Source organism: Rattus norvegicus, chromosome 17, assembly GCF_021556685.1.
Source record: "Rattus norvegicus strain SHRSP/BbbUtx chromosome 17, alternate assembly SHRSP_T2T, whole genome shotgun sequence".
Lineage (NCBI taxonomy): Eukaryota > Metazoa > Chordata > Mammalia > Rodentia > Muridae > Rattus > Rattus norvegicus.
Genome location: NC_141550.1, coordinates 75,055,979 through 75,072,323, shown reverse-complemented (window position 1 = coordinate 75,072,323; position 16,345 = coordinate 75,055,979). Strand labels below are relative to the sequence as shown.

General features: G+C 46.8%; 1 protein-coding gene across 2 annotated transcripts in view; it reads left to right on the top strand.

Annotated features, from left to right (window-relative positions):
* Itih5 (inter-alpha-trypsin inhibitor heavy chain 5) overlaps window positions 1-12,013 on the top strand; it is a 102,502-nt gene extending 90,489 nt beyond the window's left edge. The window contains 5 exon segments of one of the 2 annotated variants that reach the window (NM_001432324.1): window positions 339-898; window positions 2,297-2,350; window positions 5,661-5,777; window positions 8,965-9,342; window positions 10,953-12,013. In NM_001432324.1, the coding sequence (NP_001419253.1) occupies window positions 339-898; window positions 2,297-2,350; window positions 5,661-5,777; window positions 8,965-9,342; window positions 10,953-11,287 (1,444 nt within the window). In that variant the 3' untranslated portion in view covers window positions 11,288-12,013. 2 annotated transcript variants of the gene reach the window in all.
* Window positions 12,014-16,345: the final 4,332 nt, after the last annotated feature.

Below are 16,345 nucleotides of genomic sequence, written 5' to 3'. Positions count from 1 at the left end.
AGGTGTGTCCAATGAAAATTTACCAGGTGCTTTGAGCAATTTTGGAATTGTATCACAGGAAGACTGTTTTAAGAAAGTAAGGTTCGGCTAGGCAGTGGGGGATTTTGATCAATTCCAAGGAGGCTACCGTCCTCCTTCCTCTGCAGACCTGGAAGCTCTGTGAAATAGTGAGTGTTCACTCGCTAGAGGGATTTAGGTCACTGCTGCTACCAAGCAGAGCAGTGCAGGATGCAGTCACGTGCACAGTTGGACCCATACCCTCTGAGAGTCTGATTTACCTCAGGACTGACCACCTGTAGCCCAGCCGGGCCCTGATCCTCTCTGTCCTCCCTCTGCAGGTTCTACGATGAGATCCGGACGCCGCTTCTTTCTGACATCCGCATAGATTACCCTCCTGACGCGGTAGAGCGCGTCACCAAAACCCTGTTCCCCAACTACTTCAATGGCTCCGAGATTGTGATTGCAGGCAAGATGGCGGACAAGAAGTTTGATCAACTGCACGTGGAGGTCACTGCCAGCAACAGTAAGAAATTTGTCATCCTGAAGAGAGACATCCCTGTGGAGTCCCGGAAGATGGGGAATGACGTCTCCGTCACGCCCGGCTCAGTCAGCGGGGGCGGGAAGGACCCCAACCATCTCGAGCGTCTTTGGAGCTACCTCACGGTGAAGGAGCTGCTGAGTTCCTGGGTGCAGAGCAACAGTGAACAAGAGAAAGAGCAGCTGAGGCAAAAGGCCCAGGCTTTAGCCTTGAACTACCACTTCCTCACCCCCTTCACCTCCATGAAGCTGAAGAAGCCGGGGCTCCACCCGAACCAGCTGGAGGACACCCACGGCATGTCTGCAGCCACAGGACCCACGACAGTGGTGCAGAACCTGCGAGAGGCCAGCATGCAGCCAGGTAGCATGGGCTCGGGGGTGGCCTGTGTGTAAGAGCTAACTCCTCGTAAGACCAAGGGAACCTCAGAACCTTATCACAGCGTAAGCGTTGTAAACAATGACCCTACATGGAGGGCACGGTCGCCAGATGCTACCTCAAGTAGCTATGCTTGGTCTAAACTGTAGCTCACAAGCACATTCTTTAATGGCAGGCGGAGGAGAAATGTTGCTCACTGAAGTCACCTCATGGGGCTGAGGTAGAAAGACAGTGAGCCTAAGCTCAGCCTGGGCTATGCAATAAGATTGTGTCTCAACAAAACAGAGACAAAGAGCACATATACATTGAAAAAAAAAAAACCCAACATGAGCACTCTTGAAAATTCGTGATTTACACACCATTCACTTTGATGAGAGTTGACAGAACTCTTAGTGACAGGAAAAAGTTTAAACTACAAACAAAGGCCACATAATTGGTTACTACCAGCATATGGAAAGTGGCCTGGTTTTTAATGGGTATCATTTTTATTGTTCTTGTCAAGTTTCCATCCCCTAGAAAGGAGCAGAACGTTAACCAGGCCCTCCTAGAATCACATAAATGCTAATTTATTTCCCACATTAAACTCTGACAAGCATGTACACCGGCAGAGAGAGCATGGAGTTCGGATCCACAGACCTTTCCGGAGCAGCTATGAAGTCCGGGACAGACTTAGGGACCTCCCTGAGGGTACAGTTGCTTGCCTGCAAGTGGGGACAATAGGACACTCCACGAAGGACCAGTGCCAGCAGTGAATATGAAGCCAGTGTCCTTTGGCATGGAATAAGTGTTCTATTAATACTAGACACCTCTCCCATGGGGTGTGTAGTCCTGAAAACGTATTGAGGGCTTCAGGCCTTTCAGCACAAGCTGTTTCCCATCTCAGATAAATGAAGCATCTGCTGGCAAAGTTAGCGAGACTCCATTCTGGCTTGTTTATGTGAAATGTTATTACACTTAATTTATTTATTGTGTGTGCATGTGCCTGTGGGAAGGGGGACAGGGTGCTGTGCAGAATACAAGTAGAAGTCAGAGAACAATACGAGGGGGTTGTTTTCCCCTCCACCATGTGGGTCTTAGGTACTGAGCTCAGTTTGTCAGGCTCGGTGGCAAGGTGGGTGACTTTACCTGCCGAGTCATCTTGCTGAATCATTTTTGGAGGATCCTTTTAGTTCTTAGATTTGGTTTCACCTTATTATTGGTCACAGGGTCTCATTCTGCAGCCCGAATAGAATTTGTAATCTTTGGCTTTTTAATTCTCACAGTTATTATAAATATATCTGGAAGCTGTGGTGTATTTCTCGTCCCCACCCACTGCTCTCTGTGCCTCTCCGCACATCTTTAAACCCAGCATCTTTCAGCCATTCTTTTCTGTGTCCTTTTCAGAGCCTGCTCCCAAGAAACCATACGGCCCAAGAATTAAAATCTCTAAGACATCGGGTAAGTGAATGTGTAATTTAGAGTAAGAAGTTTTTGTGGGTTCTCTGAAGCCAGTTAAAAACGGGAGCTCGCAGAGCACGCCCTCCCGCTCCTGGGTTGTTCAGCAGCAGGAGCGTGTGGAAGAGAACCAACACAAGCCGTTGTATAAACACCAAGGAGATGACCCAGCCTGGCAGGAGTGCCAGGAGAGGAGGCGGAGAGAGGAGACTCACTCTGCTTGTTACTCTGTTTAAAGGACACTGGGTTTATAGAGCTGAAGCGTGCTTCCAGCATCTACGCTCCCAAAGTTAAAAACAGTGTTACAAAAATAAAGATGTCGGCTGTAGGCAGAACTTCTTTGTTTCGGTTTGGGTTTTTGGAATTTTTGTTCTTGTTTGCTTGTTTGTTTTTGTTTTTGAACCCTTGGCTTTGAAGGGAAGCACAGGCTGAAGATGTAGTAAAATTCCCTTTTGGCAGCGTCTTCTAAGAATGTAATATACTAAGAATCCGGTTGGAAGAACGTCTGGGTTTAGTCTCCCAACGTCTGCATCTTCCCCTGTAAGTTTTGGTTCTTCTCTTTCTGCTGATCAGCCAGACAAGCGTGTTTACAAAGCCAGGGACACCCCCAAGGGATCGATGTGAGGAAAGAAGCACCGAGTGTCCCACTGAAGGGATGAGCTTTCTTATGGTGTTTGTGAGTTGTGGAATGTGAACAAACCTTTCTCTTGGACGTTGCCTGTGGTGATGACTGCTGGGCTCCTCCACACATTCTTGGAACAAGTGAATGATTTCCTGTGTATGAGGCAGGGAGGGGGGGTATGTTTTCAACGCAGCAGAAACTTCAGACAACAACAGTTAGGCAATCTATCACACGGTGCCAAAGATGGGCATTCTTTCTTTCATCAAGACAGATTCCTGGGGCTGGAGATGGCTCAGAGGTTAAGAGCACTGAATGCTCTTCCATAGGACTTGAGTTCAAGTCCCAGCAACCACATGGTGGCTCACAATCATCTATAGTGGAACTGATGCCCTCTTCTGGTGTGTCTGAAGATAGCTACATTGTACGCATATACATTAAATAATAAATAAATCTTTTAAAAAATTATTTCTAAAAAAAAAAGATAGATTCCTTGTGGTGTCATGTCTCCTGCCCCTCTTGCTACATTTGTATGTGGGTGGGTGCCCATGTGGGTGGTTGTCAGAGGACAACCTCCATTTTCATTTCTTAGAGCCCTTACACATTATACATAAGACGTGATCTCCCCTTGGCTTGAGATTTCACCAAGCAGGGGAGAGTTGCTGACACCAAGCTTATAGAGATTCACTTGACTGGCCATCACGGAGATTAGAAAGCGCAGGCTACCAGACTTGACTTTTCACATGCATTTTAGGGATTGAATGCAGGTCCCTCTACGTGGGACCTAGGGCCTTTATAAATCGAGTCATCTCTGCAGTCCTCACCTTGCATTTCTTTATGTTGCCATTCACAGGGGCCTTGAGGCACCTCAGGGTGAGAGCTGCTGAGTTCACTCAAGCTCTTTTCGGAGAGATAGTTCGGGAGTCACAGGGAAGACATGGAATTCCTTGCTGCTTGAAAAGACTGAACTCCTCCAGACTTACAGTTCCAACACACACACACACACACACACACACACAAACACACACACACTCACACACTCACACTTCCCATCTACATATTCACACAGAGCAGAAAGGTATTCCCAGTCACGTTCTCTGTGTAAGTCAGGAAGAAATAGAATCTCCCGTGTATTAAGAGAAGACTATGGGTATTGATTCCCAGAGAGTCTGCAGAGGAAGAGGCAATACTGCCTACCTTTAGCAGAGGTGAAGACGGGACGAAAAGGCAAAGAATAGGAATGAGGCTTATAGTCTCATCTGTGTGACCCAAAAGGGACACTGCCACTGTTGTCACTGACTACAACACTCAGCCTTCTAGTGACTTTTCTGCTTTACCTGTCACTGACTGAATGTGGGCTGGTCACTAGTGCCAAGGGTTACAGTCAGCTCGCACTGTAATTGCCTACGAAGTTGTGTAGTAGGAGCGTCCAACCTGTTGTCGTTGTGGCATGACGTTTCGGCATGACGTTGCAGTCTACAAAATTTATGTTCTAGAACCTACAAGTGGGTTTCAAAAGGGAAAAGGCAATTTTATAACAGGGTCGGGGAGACGGCTTAGTCAGAGCACTTGATGCACAAGCATGGGAACCTGAGTTCGAATCCCAGCAGCGAGATGCCACATGCATGCCTTTAAGTCAGTGCCATGGGGATTGCTGGGATGCCTCGTTCTAGAATCAGTGAATAAGGCAGAGAGTGATAGAGAGGGCTACCTCATGCCTTCCTTTGGCATGTGCACAGACACAAACGCTTGTGCCACATGTGAAAATACACACTCCCACACCTACATATACATATGCTCACTCAAAAAAATTCCATAATGATTTGAGTAAGTTTAAATCTTTTGTTGAGGGCTGGAGAGATGGCTCAGCGGTTAAGAGCACTGACTGCTCCTGCAGAGGTCCTGAGTTCAATTCCCAGCACCCACATGGTGGCTCACAATCAACTGAAATGGGATCAGATGTCCTCTTCTGGTGAAGACAGTTACAGTGTACCTACATATAATAAATAAATCTTTTAAAAAATATCTTGTGTCGAGCTGATTCATAGCTGTATCCTCAAGATGAGGGTTGGACACACCAGACTGTGTTGGAGAAAGAGTACTTCCCATGAAATTCTTACCATAGAAAAGAAAAGATCTCTTATTTTTTTAAGATTTATTCATTCTTATTTTATTAGCTTGAGTGTTTTGCCTGTATGTACAACTGTGAAACACTTACACGCAGTGCCCCAAGAGACCAGAGGAGGGCGTCTGATTCCCTGGAACAGGAGTTATGGATGGTTGTAAGCCTCCATGTAGGTACTAGAAACTGAAGTTGGGTTCTTTGGGGTGGGAGGAAAGCCAGTGCTCTTAGCCACTGAGCCATCCTTCCAGCTCTGTGTCTCTGCTCCTTGATTAGACAGCTAAGGGACAAAGCAATTGATGGGAGTGCCCACAGGGGAAGTCAAACTCGGGAGTCATTGGAAAGTCACAGAAATCCTCCCTTCTCTTTTTATATCTTCTTACCTCTCAGAGCCTAGTTGTCCAAAGGGTGATGGAAACACCATCATGACTAAATTCACTTTCCTTGTTTGGATTCAAGGGCACTGTTCTTATAGCATTATGATTATAGTTAAGCAAATGATGTGTCTGATAACATAAAGAAGTATTTAGCCAATAAGCACTTTTCCTTTTCTTCTTCTCTTGCTCCTGTAGTGGATGGAGATCCTCATTTTGTTGTGGATTTCCCCATAAGCAAACTCACTGTCTGCTTTAACATTGACGGAGAGCCTGGGGACATCCTACGGCTGGTCTCTGATCACCTGGGCTCTGGTAAGTTCTATTTTCTCTCGTGGTCCCTAGAGAAAGAGAGTGGCCATTTCACACCCTGTGCTGAAGATGAACAGCCAGTTACAGAAGAGAGACGTTCTATAAATGACCAATTACAGAAAAGAGACATTCTATAAATGACCAGTCATAGAAGGCAGACATTCTAGATGCTCAGCAGACACCGATGATTAGTAAAGGAACTGTACAACGTTTCCGGACACATATTCAAGCCCTTTACCGTACACCCCTAGTATAGTCTTGAACATACACCACAGCAGCTGTAGTGTCCATCCTGTGAACTGGTAGTAGTGATGCTGTGCTTGTCTCACAAGCTGTTACATAATAGAGTCAACTGAATCGTGGGTAGAAACACTCAAGTGCTATAGCAATGCAGCACATCTTATTATCATTATGTCTTCCCACTCAGACGCTGTGGTGGTAGGTAGGTCATGGTCCTTGGAGACCTATAGTTCAGACAGTAAACACACAGATCAGAAATGTACTTAAAAGGGGCTTTGCCCCCCACCCTGGGTACAAAGAGGAACGGAGCGAAAGAAATTAGCATAGAAAATGCTTTTGGTGTACAATGCAGGTAACGTTGCTTGGGGGCAGCCACATAGCCTAGCACTGTGAGGACCAGCTTTAGCATGCACTAATATTGCCAGGTACTAAGCAGTAAGTGTCTTGGCAAGAAAAGTTATAGCCGGGCTGGGGATTTAGCTCAGTGGTAGAGCGCTTACCTAGGAAGCGCAAGGCCCTGGGTTTGGTCCCCAGCTCCGAAAAAAAGAACCAAAAAAAAAAAAAAAAAGAAAAGAAAAGAAAAGAAAAGAAAAGTTATAGCCAACTCCCACAGCTGGCATTTGTGATGTGACCACATGAGGTTTAGTCCCTGGTCTACTTTACCTTTACCAGATTGTTTTCTTGCAAGCTGCCCTCACTTCATTTTGGTTGCTGTCTTAGTTAGGGTCTTATTGCTGTGAACAGACACCATGACCAATATAAGTTTTATAAAGGACATTTAATTGGGGCTGGCTTACAGGTTCAGAGGTTCAGTCCATTGTCATCAAGGCGGGAGCATGGCAGCATCCAGGCAGGCATGGTGCAGGAGGAGCTGAGTTCTACATCTTCACCTGAAGGAAGCCAGGAACAGACTGACCATCCTCAGGCAGCTAGGAGGAGGGTCTCCAAGCCCACCCCCACAGTGACGCACTTCCTCCAACAAGGCCACACCTTCTAATAGTGCCACTCCCTGGGTCAAGCATATGCAAATCATCACAGTTGCTATGTGAAATGCCTTGACCAAAAGCAACTTGGGGGAGAAAGGGCTTATTTTATCCCATAATTCCAGGTTACAGTCCATTACTGTGAGGAAGTAAAAGGGGCGGGAACTTAAAGAAACTAGTCATATATTCACAGTCAAGAACAGAAAGACATTTCTCTACCCTTATACAGTCCAGGACACCCCCCCCCCGCCACACACACACACATATACACACATTGCATAGGGAATGGTGCTGCCCACAGTAGGCTAGGTCTTCCCACATCAACTTAAGACACCATCCTGTAGTCATGCCCCCAGGCCAACCCAAAGTAGACAATCTGTTCTTGAGACTCTTTTCTCAGATGATTCTAGGTTGTGTCAAGATGACAAGGCTCACCACCACACAGGCCTATCTAACCTCAGAGTTAAATCTCAAATAAATAAATTTATAATTTGAGAAGCTGTCTTTGTTAGAGTTTTACTGCTGTGAACAGACACCATGACCAAGGCAACTCATAAATGACAACATTTAATTGAGACAGATGTCTGGAAAGTTGCAGCTGTGCTTATAAGAAAGTAATCGGAGAAGCAGTTGCATTCAGCTAAGCCTCTTTCTGTGATGAACCCCCAAATACCCTTAGGTTCCATACTCCTACTTTTATAAGACAAGGAACTTCAGATTAGTATCTTAACTGATTTATCCAAGGGTAAACACATGTTAGGTAGAAGTAATCAGCCTCCCAAATTAAAAAACCATTTGAGATCTGGATCGATGACATCAAAGGATCTCTAAAGTCTGATTATTGGCACCTTGTAGATACAATGCATAATGTACCTATCATGTAGACACAATGCCACAGCAGCAGGTGCCCAAGTGACACAGGAATGAAAGGACATGAAGGGATTAACCACTTTCTATGGCAGTTTGTCCCACACCTAGTCCTTATTCCTACATTTGAACATGGAGGGATGCCCATTCATGGCTCCAGCATTCACTTGCTCAGTCAGCAAACACTCAGCGGCCCATAGGCACGGTCCAGACAACAGTCTTGGTGGTAGAGACAAAGATCAGAAAGATGGAAGGAAATTCATTAGACACTATCTATGGCTTTCTGTAAAAGTTATAAAATGTGTGACATCAAAAACTTAAGGGAGAAAATTTTATTTTGGCTCCCGGTTTCAGAGTTCATAATCCTTGTTTCCATCAGTTCTGGACCCAGGGTGAGGCAAAGAATCATGTGGTGGTGTATGGGACAGAGAGGAATCACCTCATGGGTGATAGGTTATCTCTCTGACACCGGTGAAATGAGCCAATTTAAGCCAGATTAGACTATATTAAAGGCAGGTTTCTTGGGAAGTTGCTCTCGGGTGAGCGAGTTCACTGGCCCCAAGAATCAAGACCCAGGATGTCGCCATAGGGAGAGGAAGGGGAGGAGAGGGAGAGAGAAAGAGAGAAAGGGTATGTAGAAAGAAGAGAGGAAGAGAGAGACAGCAACCAAAATATCTGGATTATATAGGAAGGAGCCTCTGGGGAAAGAGTAGCCCAGCCCCTGGGCTGGAAAGTTCAGGGTCGAGGACAGGGTATGCTAGGTAGGGACTGAGGGATGCTGGGAGAACCTGGAGGCCAGGTGTGCTTTGGTGTGTAAAATGTGCACCTCAGTCCCTTGTCCCTGGGTCTGAAACCAAACATCAGTATCAGAGAAACAGTATGGCTGCCACAAGATATCCCAAGTGTTCATCTTCCAAGAGACCTGCTCCACCAAGCTGGGCTCTACCTCCTAATTTCCAAAACCTCCTAAAATAGAACCACCACCTGAGAGATGAGTGGTTTTCATCTGCCTTTTTGGGCAGTTCACGCCCAAACCAGATGCCTTTAGGCAGAAATTAGACATGGCTTTTCTAACCACTGTTCTCTTCTCGACCTCTGAGGTGTGACCGTGAACGGAGAGCTTATTGGGGCCCCCGCACCTCCAAATGGGCACAAGAAACATCGCACATACTTCCGCACCATCACCATCCTCATCAACCAGCCAGAGAGATCTTACCTTGAGATCACACCGAACAGGGTCATCCTGGATGGTGGGGACAGGCTGGTCCTCCCCTGCAACCAGAGCATGGTGGTAGGGAGTCGAGGACTGGAGGTGTCTGTGTCTGCCAACGCCAACGTCACCGTCACCATCCAGGGCACAATTGCTTTTGTCATCCTTATCCACCTCTACAAAAAGCCAGCACCCTTCCAGAGAAACCACCTGGGCTTCTACATCGCCAACAGCAAAGGCCTTTCTCACAACTGCCACGGGCTGTTAGGTGGGTGGCTGATTATGGAGTGATGGATGACAAGAAGGAGGTCTGTGTGTTCAGTACCAGTACATGTCAATCCACAGTTGACATGGATCCCGGATCTTCACATGCAGAAAGCCTGACTTCATATGTGAGGACATTTTTATGGACCACTGGACCTAAGCTGGACCTTCCCTGGGGACATTCGTTCACACGTTGCCCAGTTTGTGATGGAGTTGGTCCATGCACAGGACTAAGTGGGGGAGGAGATGAGATTCTCCTCATTGTGGTCTGTCACTTCTGGAAGACAAGACCCTGTTGCAAGGCTGAGACAGCAAATGGAGTTAGTTAGCACAATGTCCTGCTAGGTTGGGAAGACAAAAGAGTAGTAGGTAGGTAGGACATAGAGCCATGCCTCACCTCTGCTCTCCTTGGTAACAGATCCTTCCTCCTCCGACCTTCTCATTGTTAAGTAGGAGTGAGGCAGCAGAAGCAGTCAGCTCAGCTCAGTCCTGACACTCAGCCTTGGGTACCAGTAGTAATTAGATTACTTTTTTTTTTTTGGTTCTTTTTTTCGGAGCTGGGGACCGAACCCAGGGCCTTGCGCTTCCTAGGTAAGCGCTCTACCACTGAGCTAAATCCCCAGCCCCTAGATTACTTTTTGTATGTCTACATGTGTTCATATATGTGTGGCGTTCATGTGCATGGGGCTGAGGTGGTGGGGGTCAGAGAACAAGTCTAATGGCTGTCCTTAAATGCTTTCCTTGATTTTTGAGGCCTCTCCCCAGCCCTGAAAATGGTATTCTTGTTTCAGGAGTAGGTCTCAAACCCTAGTTCTCACTAGACCTCTGAGAATTCAAAGAGATGAGTAGAAGTCATCCAAAGGGCTGGGTTCTTGCCATTCTGCAAGAAGAAACAGATCCAGAGCAGTCCAGCATTGAGCATGAGAGGTGGATGCCTTTGACAGGAAGTCATCTGAGTTGCTGTGAGAAGCAGGCCGGCCATGCTGGCTGGCCTTCTGTGATGTGCAATCTCATGTGGGCCCTTCGCCCAAAAATAGGGACTGAGTCACTTTCTGAGCTCCATTTAGGAGGCAGGATTTCCTGGCCCTTAAGCTTGCCGTGTTTCCTTGTGTCTGGACGCCAAGCACTCCATCCTGCAGACAAAAACACATGCCCCCTTGGCCTGAGCAATGCCCTCCCTTCCTCTGGGGGATTGGAGGCTGAGTGTCAGGGGTGAGCTGAGCTGACCGCTTCCACTTCCCTAGTCCTACACAACACATGGTGGGTGGGATGAGGAAAGATGTCTTACCTAGGAGAGCAGAATCGAGGCATGGCTCTATGTCTTATTCATGTGCTCCCAACTGAGCAGGACCTTATGCTAACTCCATTTGCTGTCTCAGCATTAGCAACCGGGCAGCTTCCAGAAGAGGCAGCCGATGATAAGAAGAATCTCATCTCTTGCCTCCCCACATAGTCTGGTGCATGGACTGGGCAACAAATGAATTAATGCCTCCAGGGAGGGTCCAGCCTAGGACCAGTGGTCCATGGCAACCCCCCCCCTTGCCCCTGACCCCACCAACATTAGATTGAAGCTGATGTCTGCATTCAACTTATATCAGCTGTCTCCCCTCTCAGGTCAGTTCCTGAACCAGGATGCCAAACTCGTGGGAGCTCCTGAGGAATACGGCAAGAATCTTAGTAATCATCAGCCATCTCCTCGGGCAGAAGGGATGCCCGAGGCTATCTTGAAGGTGAAGGGGCGCAGAGTTCCAGTGGTCTGGAAACAAAGGAAGATTTACAACGGGCTGGAGCAGGTTGACTGCTGGTTTGACAAAAACAATGCCGCCAAGCTGATTGACGGTGTCTATAAGGACTACCTGGCATTGCATCCATTTGACACAGAGAGTGCCCGGGGCCCGAGCATGTCCAGGAAAGCTGAGCCTGACAGCCTGCATGAGGAGAGTGCCTAAAAGGGAAGTGACATTGGGTCTACTCTGGATGCAATTCTTTTTGTTCCATGCGACCACCTCGGCTCTTGCTATGAGTGGTACTGCGGTAGCCTGCCCCATGGTGGAGGGGAGGTCCAATGTCTCCTAGAGCAATGAGTCAAGGCAGGAAGCTGGAATGAAAATATCACATTCTACTTCCCTTCCTGCCTTCCTTGTCCCATCTATACTAGATAAGAATGGTAGGAGTAATTAAGTAAAATCGGAGCACCTGGCTTACCCATCATATTCTACCGTGACGTAATGCTTTCTGAGGAAGCGGGGTTGCCTTGTCATTTGTTTTCTCTGTAAATGGTGTCCACTCTGCCTTGTACCCTCTATTAATGCTTTGGAAGATCTCTTTCCAGTTGCCTTCTCCAGATGGTGCTCCCAGGCTCTCCTTCTGAGGTAATTTACATAGAGTCCAGGCACACAAATAGTTTGTACATTGGATCTCTAAACAACTAGGTCTTTTCTTAGCAGAAGACTCCCCCCGCCCCCACTGTGGCATCCTGCCCAGTCGATGTCCCAGATACTGATCTCGTCCTGATTGGCTCTGCAGGTCACTTGGCCTTGCTGGCGGGTGGTTTCCAATTGATTCCAATAAACCAAGTAGTTTCAATAAATAGGAAAACTGCCCATGGACGTCTTTTGCTGGCTTGCCTTGGTGCCGGAGAGCCAGTGAATTGAAAAATAAACCTTGTACTCAGAGTTTGCTCTTGCCTTCGGATGTCCGGGAAATAATAAATCAGACGAGAACAGAGCGTGACACACACACAGATGCAGCCTAGAATGAGCGGCTCAGCATACCTGTGGGAGGAATCAACGTCTGCATTCTCAGAGGGAAGTGGACACAGGCCTGCACCCGTGACTGCCGCACATAAGCTAGCAGCAGCAGCAGCAGCAGCAGCAGCAGCAGCAGCAGCAGCAGCAGCAGCAGTAGCAGCGGGTATCTACAGAAGATAGGACCCATCAATACTCCATCCAGGATGGGGGAAGGCATCATGAGGCCCTACTCCTGCCTAAAAGGCTATGGGCAGTTAACAGTTGCTGGAGAAGGGGGTGGTCATATATAGCCCTTAGTCCCAAAGCCACTGCTAGGTTGCCCTTGCTCAAGGAAATAATCCCCAATTTTTAGCAAGCAACCCTAGTTGAATACGGTGAATCACATATTCATAAAGAGACACAGAGATAAGGCATGGTGTGTTGGGGGGTGGGGGACTTCTGAGGACAAAGATAACCATAAGGGAAGACTGTGGGAATTGGGGATGTGTGATCCAATGCATACGACATATGCATGGGTTTGTGAGCGAATAAGCCAGAGGACAGAAAATCAAAGAAGAGATTCCCACATCTCAGAGGAGATGAGTAAGGATGAGTAAGGCATGAGTTCTAGTTCCAGAACTTAGAGGCGAATCTGCTCAGGAGAGGGTTGCAATCAGGGAGGGGGCTTCTAAAGGTTAAACGTAACCTTACTGTAACTCTCCTCCATCCAGCCTATCCAGCCCATTCAAGAGCAATGGGGAATCAGGAGAACATGGAGCTCCATTCTTACACTTGGCTCTTCCTGGCTGTGTTTGGCTTTGTCAGGGCTGGTGAGCTGCCTGGGACGGGTGAACAGGGACTGATGGAATTGAACAGCAGAGAAAGAGAAAAATGTGCTAGGGGGAAGCAGGAGAGTTTTGACGTAGACCACCAGAGTGAAGGCGTCCCCACGTAAGGTTTCTTCCCTCAGCACCTTGAGGTACCCTCCTCCACAGTGAAACAGGAAGGCTGCTTAGCACTTGGAGAGAGATCAGCATCAAGAAAACTGTTTTCCCTCCTGCGGGAAGCATTTGAGCAGCACAATGACATCCACATGTTCCTGTCTGACCCGGGCAGCCTAAAAAGCCAGTTAGGGCCAAGTGAGTCCCTTTCTCTCTGTTCCGTGAACCTACCAGGCCACAGCTGGCCAGCTGTGCTCTTTATCTGACTTCCCGTGCTCCCAGATTCATCTACTCGTTTTCAGGCCAGGAGTGCAAAGATGAGTAACCCGTATGGCTGCCAGATGTTACCATCTTTTCAGGCTTAGGGAAAGGGGGATCTCAGACAGGCCTAGCCAGTGCTGGTCCCAGGCTGTTGCTATTACATAATTCCCAACTGGAGAGACACTCGGAGCAACAATACGTGTGCGTTGTTCTTGATAACCTTCTTCACCATCAATGGGGGATATCATTAGGCAAGAACAGCTTCCACATGCTGTTGTCTGGGGTCAGAAGCACATGGGTGATCCCGGCAAGATGCCCAACACTCGCTGTCCTGTCTAGCAACCAAGTCAGCTTAAAAGTTTCAGAGAGGTTTTACTTAGAAATCCCTTTTATCTTTAGACAGACATTCTACAAATGTAGCTCTCTCTCTCTCTCTCTCTCTCTCTCTCTCTCTCTCTCTCTCTCCCTCCCTCCCTCCCTCCCTCCCTCCCTCCTTCCCTCCTTCTGCTATTTACTATTTAGCAATCTAAATTATCTGCTATAGCTAACCATACACCAACAGAAAACATTTCATTTAACTGGGCACGTGCATTGTAGATCGAACACTCAAAGAACTGTCATGGAGAGGACTGTACTTTCAAATGGGGAAACAGAGGCAGCTGAGCCACTCTCCCCAAGTCACATATAAGACGTAGAGTAGGGCTACAGCTGAACCCGAAGGATTCACATGTGAGGTCTGACACTCTTTTGCCGCCTGGTCAAGCATTTCTTTTCCTCGAGCGTTTTGTAAAAAGATGGGGTGGGAGTTTACCAGATAAACAATTGGCCGGGCTGGAGAAAAATGCAGAAGTTAAATGGGATAAATCGAGATGTTATTACAGCAGTTAATTATGATGAGTTGGTGAACGGAATTGTTGAGCAATATTGTGGCTCTGGCTTCATTTTAAAGAGACTTCTCATTCAAGTTTCAAAGAAAATGACCTACCTCCTAGCCATTCATACATGTGTTGTATCTTCTTCCATTCAACCTTTCCATGATCTACCCCTTCATGGATGTGTGTTGAGGTGAGGCAGAGGGATATCCCTTTGGGCCCCAGAAGTCACCCTGAGGATGCAGAGACAGCAGCTCATGGTTTTTATCAGGAGAGACAGTCAATATTTACCTGACGTTCAGGAGGCAGAGGCAGGCAGATCTTTGATACTGAGGCCAGTCTGGTCTACATAATGAGTTCCAGGACAGCCAGGGCTATGTAGAGGGTGCTATGTTGAGACCGTCAGAAAAACCAGTGTGTGTGTGTGTGTGTGTGTGTGTGTGTGTGTGTGTGTGTGTGTGTGTGTGTGTGTGTGTTTTAAAACCTGAACTGTATGTTCTCACGGATAGATTAAGAAGAGGGTTCTTTGGGTAAATAAATGCCGTAGACTAAAAGCATCCTTTCAAAACACACATGCTTAAGTCTAAATCTCCTCTGTAATGGTCCCTCCAAATGGAATATTTCAGAAAGGGTCACGTCCTGAGAACGGAGGTCTTGGGGACTGGTTTATAGTGTTCGTGAGCAGAAACTTACACAGGGATATCTGATGGGAGAGAGAGGGTAGAAATACTGCAAATAGCGAACTCGTGTATGAAAACTTCAAAAAGTGTTTAGTTCATAATAAACAGGGGATCTGGTTGGTAAAGCATTCCCTTGCAAGCACAAGGAACTGAGCTCAGTCACCAGAACTCAAAAAAGTCAGGCATTGGGGACGCACGTCTCTAATCCCACTACTGGGGAGGCTGAGGCAGGCAGGATCCTGGGGCTTGTTGGCCAGTCAGTTTACTGTATTTAGTGAATCTCAGGGCAGTGAGAGAGTCTGCTCAGAGAAAGGGGATGTCATCTGAAGAATGGAAACCAAGGTGATCCTCTGCCCTCCGTGAAGTGTGCATGAACACTTGGACATATATGTGTAGCTACATGTATGAAAACACACACACACACACACACACACACACACACACACACACACTTCAGGTCTGTGCCTTGATCCGGATCTTCTCAGTCTCCAGACCTGTTAGCAGTAAACGCATTTTGTTTAAACTGCCCGGCTTAAAGTATTCTTTGTATAGCAACCCAGGCTCACTGAGGAAAAGAAAGACTCCACAGCATAAGTTTTCGCCTTCAGGCGACCCAGAATATACAGAAGCAATGCTGTTGTTAGAATCTGCAAGAGTCCTGCAAGCCGAAGGACATGGTCCAGCTAAAATAAACAGCAAGTACAATAACACAGCTAACCAAATACTTAGAGATGCAACATTAAATATTTATTTTAGCCCTTTTCAAATAAATGGGTACAGATTGTTCGCATCCCAAGAGACGTTTGTTTCTTAAACGTTTGTAAAAAAAAAAAATAATGTCTAAAAACAAACAGCACAGTCTGTTTATTTTTTAGAGGAAACTGAAATCAGGGCTACTGGAATAAAACTTGACCATTCTAACCGCAACGCTTGCTTGTAGAGAATTCTGCATTTCAGTCCTGAATGTAAGTATTCTTGTCTCAGTGATGTCCGACACTGACGGATATGACAGTGGTCCTGTATGGTTATAAGAGAACTGACGATCCAGTTGCCCATTACTGTTACTCTATTTTTAATGTCTAGATCTGTTCACGTGCACAAATATTCACCATTGTGTTATAGCTGCTTAAAGGATCCATAGTCACACTACATATGTTTATATTCCAGAAGCAATAGGACATGCCGTGTAGAATCGGTGTATAATAAACGATACCGTCTAGATTTGCGTCTGTATATTCTGTGATGTTGGCACAAGAGAGGTCCCCTTCCAGCACCTTTCTCAGAATGCATCTCCTCAGTGAGGGGTATACAATTGTATACAGTAAGTCAGCAGACTGGAGACACTTTGGAAGGACAACGTGGAGAACAGAAAACTTACGGGTGATCTCCCTGTGCTCTCGTCATATTTTTATTCATGAGCATGTGTGTCTCTGTGCACATGCTCACAAGTTATGTACAGATGCTAACAGAGGCCAAAGACAGTATTGGGTCTTGTGGAATTGGACTCTAGAAAGTTGCGGGCAG